Source organism: Sipha flava, unplaced genomic scaffold (genome assembly GCF_003268045.1).
Source record: "Sipha flava isolate LNK unplaced genomic scaffold, YSA_version1 324_pilon_pilon, whole genome shotgun sequence".
Taxonomy (NCBI): domain Eukaryota; kingdom Metazoa; phylum Arthropoda; class Insecta; order Hemiptera; family Aphididae; genus Sipha; species Sipha flava.
The window spans coordinates 1,107,957-1,121,165 of NW_020273009.1; the positions used below are offsets into that span (position 1 = coordinate 1,107,957).

General features: G+C 29.5%; 2 protein-coding genes across 2 annotated transcripts; one reads left to right on the plus strand and one right to left on the minus strand.

Moving 5' to 3' along the window:
- Positions 1 to 228: 228 nt before the first annotated feature.
- LOC112686758 (syntaxin-18) lies at positions 229 to 1,471 on the plus strand. Its single transcript, XM_025559175.1, has 2 exons — positions 229 to 1,013; positions 1,087 to 1,471. The coding sequence occupies exons 1-2, from the start codon at positions 354 to 356 to the stop codon at positions 1,336 to 1,338; spliced, it is 912 nt and encodes a 303-aa protein (XP_025414960.1). The 5' UTR covers positions 229 to 353; the 3' UTR covers positions 1,339 to 1,471.
- Positions 1,472 to 1,910: 439 nt separating this feature from the next.
- LOC112686777 (protein pygopus) lies at positions 1,911 to 8,725 on the minus strand. Its single transcript, XM_025559199.1, has 7 exons — positions 8,514 to 8,725; positions 8,295 to 8,391; positions 8,110 to 8,226; positions 7,134 to 7,303; positions 3,334 to 4,253; positions 2,862 to 3,007; positions 1,911 to 2,794 (listed from the first exon to the last, which is right to left on the minus strand). Exons 2-7 carry the CDS (start codon positions 8,330 to 8,332, stop codon positions 2,674 to 2,676), a joined length of 1,512 nt encoding a protein of 503 aa, XP_025414984.1. The 5' UTR covers positions 8,333 to 8,391; positions 8,514 to 8,725; the 3' UTR covers positions 1,911 to 2,673.
- Between the last annotated feature and the right edge of the window lie 4,484 nt (positions 8,726 to 13,209).

The following is a 13,209-nucleotide window of genomic DNA, read 5'->3' on the forward strand; positions in this document are numbered from 1 at the left end:
GTTTAGATTCTTCGGCTGCTTCTCGTAATGGAGTATGATTATGAATGTCCGAAAGAGCGTTCGAAGTACATCTTGATTGATGGGCTCAAAATAATTCTTAACTGGATTCATCGCCGTGCCGGCAGATTTGAACAAAAAAATGGCGGCGATCCGATCGATATCACGTTATCATCGTTCGGCCATCGCGTAGATATCACAACTACAGTGAAACAATATTATTATGATATATTCATGTACATAATAATGATAACGAAATTTTCAAACTAAAAACATTTTGTCGTCATCATAATATAATTGAAATTAGATCGTCCGAAACAGCCCCTCGACCGAATGCTGTCGTTTCTATAGCCACGATGGACAAAACTGCCGTGTTCAAGGCGTACGTGAAAACAATCAAAACGAGAAACAGAGCTTTCGGGTCACCGGCCCCACCGCAAGCGGACATACTTAGGCAACAGCGTAAACCGCGTAGGGACGACTTTTCACGCAGGGCCAAGGACATTGTTAACGACCTGTCCAGGCTGACGGATTTCTTAAATCGCCATTACAAGGACTACATCGATGTACAGGCATTCAACCAGCACACGACGTTGACGGACGCGGACCGTGATAAAATTGACATCGGTGCGCAGCATATCATCAAAATGTGCAGTCAGCAGGTGAACGCGATCAAAAAGATCCTGAGTGGTGACTGTGGCCAGATCAATGATCACAGGCGGCAGATTGTGCGGTACGTAGAATGGCGCCTCAAATCTGTTTCCAAACTATACGCTGAGATTAAAGCAACCCGTGCTCAGAGGTGTGCTGAATATGAAAATGTTTCAAAGTTAAGTAATTTAGCACACGGTTTCGATCAACCAAAGGAAACAGTTATTGCTACAGCTGTTGAATATGAAGCTGCGGATAGGCAATATGCTGCTCAAATTGAAGAAGAGTTATCACCTGAAGAACTACAAATGTTTGAAGCTGAAAATATAGAAATGTACAACGAGTTAAATCAGTTATCAAATGAAGTATGTACGCCTTGCACTCTAGTCAGAATCATACCAATCTGAAATACATTACGTTAGTGTTATTTGTTTTCAGGTAAGAAATATAGAGTCCAAAGCTGTAAGGATAGCTGAGTTGCAAGAGTTGTTTACGGAAAAGATACTAGAACAAGACCAAGATCTCGAGAGAATAGACACAATTGCAGTAAACACCACAGAAAATATTGTTGATGCTAATACAGAAATAAGATCTGCTATACAAACCAATGCTGGTTTAAGAGTGTATATATTGTTTTTTATATTGGTGTTATCATTTACCTTATTATTTTTAGATTGGTATAATGATTGAACATAATTAACATTGTTTGACCCCTTCCAACAGATTATATACACTATTTTGGAAATATTGTAATTATTAAATAAGTGTTGGGTAATTAATTGATAATATAGCGTATTAAGATTTTGTTGAATCATCAATTTTATAATATTGTACATTTTATTAAAATATCATTTGAACAAATTAAGAACTTACTTATAAAATTTGAATCGGTCTTTCAAACATAAAAAATGAAATAAAAATGAATAATCATGTTTTTGTTCTACACATATTTTAAAATGAATATAATAAATCCAAAGAAAACAATAGAAACTAAACATATAGAAAGTAAGTTTACAAGAAAATACTTGTAAAACGGTAGTATTAATATTGAGAAAAAAATATATTACTGTAATAAAATTAATCCATTACTTTTATCATACATTTGTAAAATTTTAATTCTATATTTTAGATCAATACACAAATTAATTGTGAAATTCATTGTAAATTGGTTACAGCAAACTTGTAAGAAAAGTCAAATTCATCATACTTTATTATTATTAAACTTCATTAGTTTCAACACAAGGAGAGTAATAAAAATAAAATACAAATTTTATAATTCACTTTATTCAGTTACATGTAACATTTAGAACTAACATTCTCAAGTTCTTAAGTATTTTTTTATTAATTTTTTTTATATTTTAATTGAACTAACTATATACAAACATTGATTGTTGTTAAATTATTTTCTAAAAAAAAAATGTTTTCATCATAGCAGCATTATAGTCAAAAATTACAGTTATACACAAATATATATAATTTAATATTGATATTGCTTTCAATAGTACTTTGCATCACTTATAAATGATTCAGTTATGGAAAAAGTAATAAAAATATAATAAAGAAGATAAAAAGTGGCAATAAGATAATGCATTAGTAAATTGAAAAGGAAAAGGCCCAATTTGTTGTATATTTGAAGGAACTTAATGATTTTTTTAAATGCCAAATAATAATCAAATGGCAAAACGCTCAATGTATGCAAGTAGTTAAAATACTGATGAGTACAATAGAGGAATTTTTATACACCACGTGTTAATCATTTTGAACCTCAGTCATAATCAGTAAAAAATAAATATATATAAATATATGCACCACATATAAATATATACTAAATATATAAACTGACAATAGCTCAAAAATAATTATTTTTGATTTCATATAAATTATATGAATAATAATAAATATTTGAAATTTCATTAATGTTTGCAACTGAGATTAAGTACTCTATCAATTGAAACACTGCAAATGATACGCTCAGTGCACGAAAGCTAAAATCGTTCAGTGCTGGAAGATGTCAAAATATATTCGTTAGGGTTTGTATTTAACCAAAGGTATATTTTTTGTTTGAAGACATTTGTCACACACCCATTCAGCGTATACTTCGGCTGTAAGTAGTTGGAACGCTGGTTCCATCAACCCGGTACAAACCCTGAAAAAAAATGATTTAACAAATATGTTAAAAATATTAAACTTTATTTTTAATAAATGAAACTTACCGATGAAACCAAAAATTACAACCAGATTCACATAAAACAGCTTGGTCATTGTCATGTACTTCTTTATGACAGTTGCCACATGGATATATTGGTGGGGCATTAGGGTTTTGTGGGTTGAACACCATTGGTTGATCATGAGGGTATATCTAAAGTAATTAAATAAAGTAAATTAATAATCATTAAATATAATTCAACTGCATGAGTTATATTAAATCTGTAATTATTGATCCATAACCACTTTTATAGTAATTTGAATACAAATTAAAATATATTTTAATTGTTAAATTTTTGAAAAAACTGTATGATTGTCATAAAAATTTAAATGTATTGTTTTTAAGGTTTTGACCAAAATACGTCATTTAAGTGACAAGCAAAAACAGCTGTTATGGGCTAAAAAGTATGGAATGTACTCATCAAAGTATGATGTGTCATTTGCTATAAAAGGTTGATTTAATATTATTTTCAATTTTACCTTTCCAGCCGATACTGGCATTGGCTTAGAATTAGGTCCAGGTCCATAACCACCTGATGGTTGACTACTAGGTATTTGAGATTGATGCATCATAGGAGGCATAAGTCTATGTTGTTCAGAAGGTTGAGGTGGACCCCGCATCATTTGAGGACAAGGCATACCTCTTGGACAGTTCATCATATTACTGGGCCCTGGCATACTATTGCACTGTTGATTTGACATTGGCTGCCTACAAGCCATAGAAACAGATGGCATATTGTTTGATCCCGGACAAGGGGGACCTCGTACTGGACACCCATTATTGTCTACTGACATATGTGGGTTCATATCATTCATGTCTGCTGAACTTACAGGCATGTTCATAGACATTGGACTATTTGTTAAAGGTGAAGGACCTCCACGGCCCATCATCATGGGACTACCACCAGGTCCCGAGTTAGGATGACCGTTAAGTGGTGAAGGACCCATTGTCATAGGACTAGACATTGGTGGATGGATGTTCATATTGGTGTTCTGAGGTATAGGACTACCCATTGGTGAAGCACAATTTAAAGATGGTTTTACCATGGCAGCACATTCCATAGGGCTATTGCCGCGCATATTTGGCACCATATGAGGACTACCCATAGCAGAAGGACTTCGATTCATTGACAAGGCATGCGGACTGTTACCTGGAGCACCACAGCTCATCATAGGTGGTCCACACACCATTGGGTTTCTATGAGGGCTACTACCACATGGTCCACCCATTGGGCTACCCATTGGAGGGCCACAGTTCATAGGTGAGCCACCCATTTGGTGACAAGGACTACCAGACATCATAGGTCGAGAGTTCATCATTTGCCTGTTCATTTGACTTGTCATTACTTGTGGTGGAGTATCGTCAAAAGGGTTAGAAGCAACTATAGTATCTCCATAACCTATAAAATTAAAATATAATTTATTAAAAGTATGATTATTACTAACGCAACTTAAACAAATTGAAATGTATGATTGACAAAGTACAAAAGTAACGGAATAGGATGGTATAAATAATTAATAAAGGACATTCATTTGAAAATGTTTGATTAAACTAAGTCAAAAAGTGTTTATTTAATTAAATTAATTAAAATTTAATTAAAAAAAATGTATTAACTTTTTTATTTATACTGGCATTTAATGAATCATCATTTGATGATTACGAATACCAAAAATATTCCAAATTATTACTATTACCTCATCATATCTTAATAAAATTGAAATATTTAATTTATAAAAGTAAATCTACCAATACAAATTATTTTTGAAAACAATTAAATTTGTAATTAAAATTTATTACTTAATCCTCCACGGACAAGTGGTACCAGGTGAACACACAAAATATGCTGATTTAAAAATTAATAAGTTAGGAAATTTGACTAAAATTATAAAATTGGTATTATATGGGCACAGCTTTTTTTTCAGAACTGATTAAGTTTTTTACAATTTAAATGTTTTTGTTGTAATTTATGCCTTTTTACAATATAAAAACAAATAAAAATATATAATATAAATTTATGAAAAACACCTCTTGTCATGGAGGCTTAAGTAATAACTTAATATTTAAAAGTATTAAGTTTCATTTAGTATTTAAAAAAAATGGTATACTTATAAGCTATTTATTTTACAATATTATTAGAATTGCATTTGTTGGATAAATCAAATAAGAATTATTAAGTAATATTCCAATTGGAGTATTATAACAGAAACCACATTTTCTCATTAGTTTCTATTAGGATATTAGGTTATCACTTATTTGCATAAATACTAAATAGTATAAATATATTGCAAAAAAAAATCATAGTTAGATTTAATTTAGCCTCATTTTCATTATTTATATTTTAGAAAAATATACTATGAATTATATAAAACAAAATTATTGGAAGTTTACTAGAAACAAGTTTTCAAACTTAAAAGGAAAGGAACTACCTGAAAAAAAAAACACAGAATTTTACCATTTCTTTTTATATGAAAAAAATGTATGTGAAAATCAGTGATAGAATCAAAAAAATACAAGACTATCTATTTATTCAGAAGGTGACCAAATATACTTGAATTATTTTACATTATTATGTTATTATTCTTATACTAAAAAAAACAGGATATGTTGAACAATTTTAAAATTATAATAACATTTTTTATACAAGAAATTATAAGAAAAATTTTATTTTCATTTAATATTGTATGAGAATACATAGTTCTATACATAAATAGTAATTAAATATAAATAAATTTAAAATAGATTTTTACTAATAATCTTGTTAATTGATAAATAAAAACTATATAAGTTTTCTTAGATTGGTAAAATTAATATTTATTATGATTTTGACTCATAGTAGTGACTATTTCTATATTATCATTGGTTTTTATTGTATACTTTAATAAGCTAATTGATAAACAACTGTTAAATCGTTATATATATTTTTATACAGAAATATCAATAGGAATAGTTTTTATTCATTATTAATGCCGGTTAAGACACTTTAATTTAATGCATCTAAAATAAAATAAAAATATTTTAAAATCAAAAAGATATATAAATTAAATTAGTTAACATAATTTAAATTAAAGGTTAAGAATTAATACTTTTAAAATAAGACCTTTCTTTTTAATTTTGACTATAAATATATATGGAAATCTTTTTTATTGATTGTAGCTACAAACATAAATAAATTACAGTATGATTTCATACTAAATAAATTTTCCTTATGATTAGTCATGCTATGACTTAGGAAAGGGCACCCTGAAAAAACCTTAGATCAAAAAGGACGCCGTAAGTCGAAAGTTTGGGAAGCACTGAAATAGATGATTTTGTTTATTTATTTGATGAAAAACATCCATCTGTAATGTATTAATACATTTAATAAAATAGAAAAATCTCATTTCAAGTAAATTTTTTTTATTTAAAATGGGGAAAAACAATGTGCTTTAACTTTTAATTATTAACAATAAAAATCAAACATTAATATATAAAAATATAAATTGAACATTTCATTGCAATAAGATAAATTTTATATATTTATAATATGTACTTATCCAAAAATTAAAATAGTAGTGTATTTATTAAGTAATATGAAGTTTAAATATAATAATTGTATTATTAGTGTGGGTATTTTCTGTTCCGTGGGATTTCTAAATTAATTTTAAAAAATGTTAAGCATTTAATAAAATTAATTTTTATGAAAATATGTATGAAGTCAAATATTTACAGCTATAATTGTATTATAATCTAATTGAAAAATCAAGAATTGACCACAGTAAAATTAATGAAAAAACAAATTAAATTTGTTAAGGAATTAAGTATATGATAGGTTTGAAGGAAAATAGGTTGAAACATTAAATGGATTTTGAAGTCAATGCAATGTATTTGACATGCAACCATTGAGAAAATATAAAATATATTTAATATTATGACTTCACAACAGAATAAATTATAAATTTAATAGAAAATGTTTGAAGTGAAAAGTATCCAGCTTAAATAATTTAAAGTTGAAGTCTAAATAGGAAAATATTTGAATGAACATTTTATATTTAAGTACATATATTATACGCCTTTACTCCTTACATATTTTCCCTCATGATCCATGTTTAGTTTCCATGTTATTTTTTCTTCAAACGTTCTACATCCATAAATAAATACTTTACCCTTAGTGAGTAAAACATTATTTTGGTTCATAAGTTGAAGATCAGCAAAATTAAGTACCTAATGTTATGGGGGAATAAAATCGTAACTAATTCTATAGTTTTAACACTACATAATGAAATATACATTAGTGTTTAACCTGTTAAAGGAGGTGGTAGTAAATCTTGAGGTGATGGAGGTGGTGGTTGAGGTGTATGATTAGTCACAGTAGCAGCATTAGAAGTACGCCGTTTCTTTTTTGCTGGTGGTGGTGGTGGTGGATCTGGAGTCATCATCGGTGATTTAAACTCATTACCCATTGGCAACATTCTATAAAAGTAAATTAATAAATACACATTATAGTTTTTCAATTTTGATATATATCACTTATCAAGATATTTTATTTGATTAAAGATAATAATATAAGGACCCAATTATTTATGGAAATTAGAAATATAGATGTAAGAAATAAAATATTAAAATTATTATTAATCACAAGGTACTAGCCTTTAAAATATCATTTTTCAGTACCATATGAATGTTGATTTCACTTAACTAGAGACTTATTAACTTAACGACAATAATAAGATAAAGAACTATCTATTTTTAAAGATTGAAATCCTAAGGATAGTATAATTAAATGTTAAACTATAATATACTATGAATAATATGATCAAGGAGGTATAAATTAAATTATTTTAATAGTAGTCTAATTGAAATTCATTTTAATGGAGGGAAACTTTTGATACCATGTTAGTTTTTTTTATAATATTTTTTAACTTAACACAAATACCTTATTTAATTAATCGGCCCTTGTTTCATGAACAATTGTATATTGAATAAAGTAAATAAAATAGAAATATAGAGAATAATAATTTATAACTCCAAGAAACATGAATAAAAGTAGAACTAAAAAAAAGTTCTATTGATTCACAAATAAAATTATATTTTAAGCCTTAATAAATTAATTTGGAAGTATTAAAGGTGAATATCATCTAATACAGTCAAATCAAACAAAGTTATTTTATTTAAAAAATAGTAAGAATGATAAGTATAATTTTGAATTGAAAATATAATTTTAAGGTGGTATTTATCTTTTAAAAGCTTTACTTATTAGATAATAAAACTATACATACGAGCAGGGTCCACCCATTTTATTGAAATCATCTGGATAACAGTGGCCTCTTTGCATATGTGGTGGCATATCTTGACATTGATTATAGTATGGCATTTGATTACGGCCTCTTGGTAACCTGTAAGAAATATTACATTCACATTTGTACCTGAAGCGAATATGTTAAAATCACGAATAGTTACTTACGTGACATAAGGGGCCATGCCACCCATGTTGTGGCTCATCGCTAAAAGGTTTACCTCAGCGTATTAAATTCATCACAGCGATTACTGTAGATAAAAACCTATATAAAAAGGAAAATTTTAGAAAGAAAGTAACACTGATGATTTACAAAGTGTAAACAATAACACGAAATATATAAGTTTCAACAGTTTACTAAGTAAAATTTTCGGCAAGTGTACTCACAAAGATATTATGGTACGGATTTGGTTCTCGCTAGTGGACCAGAGCGTTGGAAAGATCACTGCACTGTTGTGCGCTAATGACACTTGCTGCCTACGCCATCGGCTGGTGATTATTTCCGTTTACGTTTCGAACGAGCAAAAACGTAATAATATGTATACGTATTTATATATGTATAACGACGATACGTACATATGTATGTACATACACACGCGTATCTCTCTACATATATATATTATTATTATTATTTATATATATCGAGACGACGCGCACGCACACACACACGCGCATTACACGGTCACGGAAAAAATTAAAGGAAAAAAAAGGGCGCACGGTACTCAATAGTCACAATGGCCGTCCCGATGTGTTTCTAACGAGTTATTCGACGGCGACGGTAGTTAATATTAAGTCGGACGAGGCGGCTATGTGGCTGGCCGGATTCTGTTGATGATCCGCGTCTCTCAAAACGACGAATGAGACTCGCGAGTTCGCAAAATGTTTATTAAAATATCGTGTTAACACGGTACGCAGCGAACAGAGTGGCGGCAGGCAACATAATAATAATAATAATAATAATAGTAATAATAATAATAATAATGAAAAATTAAATAAAAAAAACAATAGTATACACACGAAACAACGACGACAACGAAGACAACGACGGCGGTGGCGGAGACGGCGGCCGGGGGATTAGACGGAGATGAAACGATAATGTATGTGTACTGTACAAAGATACGGCGCGCACGATCTCCGTGTATACGCGCTATATTTAGTTGGACAAGGACGGAGGCAGACAGGAATTCCAAACGAAAACATCAATCGGCCGACACGATGTCAGTGACGTTGCAAGTGCGGTACGCTTGTAACATCCGTGACGGGCGCGAGAGACCATGGTTACCGTGGTCGCGTAACCGGCTCTCGAGCACCTCGTCCCGCTCGCCGCCACCGCGTTCAGGGTGTATTGATCTCTCAATCGGCCAAGTGCTTTTTCTCCCCACCGCCGCCGCCACCACGATACCAGCCGCGAGTCGAGCACACAGCTCTTTCCTCCCGCGACCCGTGCTCCTTTCACCACCGAAGTCCGCACCGGCCGTGCTGCATCCACAATACGATTACCAGCCACCTCCTTCGACCCGATCACCATCCGTCTGCCGTTTTTTCATAATTCATTTTCGTGCCCACACCGCTGCGCACAAACGACTTCGGTTATTATATTATTAATATTATTTTCATGGTATTATACCTTTTTCACACACACACACACACACACACACACACACTCATACTCACACAAATATAAACTTAGCAGTTTTAATATTGTTCAAAAGCAGGTATATAAAGGTTTTTTCTTTACATCACACATGTTAAAATATATATAATCATAATGTGTACTGCGAGCCTGTGAATTTGCTTTTTACCTGAAATCAAATAAAAACTACCCTCACATTAGTCAACGAAAGAATATTCGGTACGTGTAAGCCAGACACGAGGATCTAGAGTTTTTATGTGAGACGTGAGTTCGATATATATTACGACTATATCCGAGTTATTATTTTATTTTATTTTGTTCGTCTACGGGTTTAATGGTTTTTCAGCAAATCAGCGACGATCGTTCGCCCCACCTCGACGACCTCGTAAAAATTTGGATCAAAATGTAAATAAAAAAAAACAATAATAAAACAGGTTATTCGATGACGGTCGACTTGAAAATGTATAACGTGAATTATTATAAACATACATGCACATGTTATACGCCAGTGAATTGGTTTAGTAAACCTTATAAAATCAGTAGTTTTTTTTCATTTCAAAATTTAATATTGATATATGTAATTATATTCATAAGTCATACGACTATGAGAAATGGAATTCCATCCGTATCGCGATAAATTATAATTCAATGTCATTAATTAATGGACAATTATTAGTGATTTTTAGAACTACTAAAAGCAATATCAGAATCAAAATCAAATCTTATAATTATTAATTTTCTCTTTTTAAACATAAATATATACCAACTTTAAACTTATGTATAAAAAAAAAAGAATCGATGGTTGAAGAACGATCACTTATGCCCCTTGACTATGACATAAACACGAGTATGCCTAATAATAATAACTATTCATGAAAAACCAAACATTATCATTAGTTCTTTTGTAAAACATTGGTTTTTTTTCATCTGTTAAATTCTTATTCACCTTATAATTGTCAACGATTTACTACACGCTACAGTTTTTATTATTTATTAAACAAAATAAAATGGAAATTCGTAATGCTGTAGATTAATTTTGGTACAATAGGCAGTTTAATAATAATTTCCGGGTGGGTACAGATCTGACACTTGGTGTTGGTAGGTAAATGTATACGTGTATACTATGGTTTATACTAAAGGTACGGTATGGTAGGGTAATCGAAGGTGAAAGTGCGGGTGGACAATTCCACGGGTACCCAAACCGTACAATCTGCTCGGGTCGAAAAAAATCCTTTATATCTAAACACCTGATGTCCATGTGTTTACACAAAGGGCTTGAAAAATATTTATGAATTTACAAATTCAAAATATTTTTCGTACAAAACCGTCCCCAATTTGATGTGTTTTATTTTGTGGCTATTTATAAAAATGTAGCAATTCTCTTATTTCAACTTCTTTTTTTTTTTAGAAAACGGAACGGAACTACAAACTAACTATTTACATATAAATATAAAGATTTTAATTCGTTTAATTTTGAAATATTTTTTAATTAAATAATATATTAATAAATTATTATTAATTAAGTACAAATAACAATTATCTAATACGCCACAACGTATACACCTATACACATTGGGTATTGATAAACTACTATGCATTTATTTCCCTATCAATGTATATTATGTATTATAAAATGTATTGGTTTTTTAATTAAAATTAATTCCAAGTCTCATAAATGTGTAATACGTTTTACCCAAACCATATGGTTAGTAAACATTATAACATTATGTTTTATTGTATATTTATTTTCAATTATATGTATTTTTTTTAATAAATGTGAATATTTAAATTGTCGAGGTTATTGGTTTGAAAATGTTGAAGATTTTTTTCTTGTGAGAGTTACATAATTTATTCAAATTTTAAAGAGCATGTAGTATAATACCCGTTGTCTTGGTATATAGAATATTTAGGTATAATACTGCATGTGGCGAGTCCACTAACAACATTATTGGCGTTAGTATGTCCGACCGGTTAATCACAAAAGATAAATATGTATATTATGAACATCTATATAAAAATATAATAAAATAAAAATCTATCTTATTATTGGAGTACCTATTCTCCTATATTCGGGGCAATCTATTTCGTAATTATATTTATTATTTTAAACAAGTATTTCATGTTTTATATTATGCTAGAAATAATTATTGTGTTATATAACATATAGTTTATTATAATTTATAAAGAAATCAAATAATAATTGTCTGATTTTAAGACATTTATTGAATATTGATCATTACAGATGATTGCTGAATATATATATATATATATGTTAATAATAATAATTATACATGTTTTTTGTGGTTTTTTAACTTGAAAGTAGCAAATTAATGTAGGCATAAAATACTTTATACAATTCAAAAAACTTTTAGAATGTATTATAGAATTCTATAGAATACTGACTAGAATACTATAGTCTACTGTGTTTGCACAGTATACAGTCTAACGGGTGTTACCCATTTGTACTAAGAAAAAAAATAATTTTTTTTGGGTACAGTCCATTTGCGCCATATTTACATGTACAAACATTTTCCATCAACGATTTCGTCTAATTCAAATATTTTAAGGATGCCCTCCTATCTGTAACATATAATAACGTTTTTTTTTATAATTATAAAAAGTAAAATTTAAGTCCTGTGAATATACACAAATAGTCAAATTTTATTACAATTAAAGATAAGGATGATTCCTTTAAAAAATCTTTATTTATTATATTTATTTTAAAAACAAATAACTATTGACTATTAATAACTATTTTAACTATCGACTATGATTTAAATTAAATTGTATAGTTGATTATTATTTAAGAAAAAATATATAACTTTATTATTACTATACCAGGTAAATTTTACGCAAATGACTTGTCGGAAAAAATTCACCTTTTTATTTTACTGAAAATGGGCAAATGTACCCATAACGAATTAATTTTTTTTGGTGAAATAGGCGATGTTCAGTTTAACAAACTACACTATGTTGTATAAAAATATCAACGCCTAACTAATTGTATGGCAATATAACTCAATGAATAACATTATTATTAATACTTATAATCTAATATTAGCATAAAATATAAAACAGTGAATATATTATACTCTATAGTAAAGTATCATAAATTCATAGTCATAACTTATTTTTGACGGGTCCTGATTATATAATGGATTTGAGTTTGAAAAATTGTATTTTAAATATTTCTATCAATTGTTTACCGACAAAGTTTACTCATAACCGTTTCCCGGCTGCATTCAATACAAATTCAATGCTTAACGGCTAATTACACCGGCTATTACACCGATCATCGCATTATTACAAAATAAGATTATGCAACGTATATACACATTCAAAAGTGAATTTTTTAACATGTGTCGAACGATAAGGGAACACAACACTTAATAAATCTTACTTGTCCGTACTTTTCAATGGTACTTCATGATTTGAAAAAATCTTATTACG

Bases quoted from the DNA above. Each gene is read 5' to 3' on its own strand.
- LOC112686777 (XM_025559199.1), bottom strand. From the start codon at position 8,332: ATGAGCCACAACATGGGTGGCATGGCCCCTTATGTCAC. The intron at 7,304-8,109 runs GTATGTATAGTT...TTACTTTTATAG, and splicing joins AAAATGGGTGGACCCTGCTC to AATGTTGCCAATGGGTAATG. The intron at 2,795-2,861 runs GTAAGTTTCATT...ATTTTTTTTCAG, and splicing joins TGTAATTTTTGGTTTCATCG to GGTTTGTACCGGGTTGATGG.
- LOC112686758 (XM_025559175.1), top strand. From the start codon at position 354: ATGGACAAAACTGCCGTGTTCAAGGCGTACGTGAAAACAATCAAAACG. The intron at 1,014-1,086 runs GTATGTACGCCT...ATTTGTTTTCAG, and splicing joins TAAATCAGTTATCAAATGAA to GTAAGAAATATAGAGTCCAA.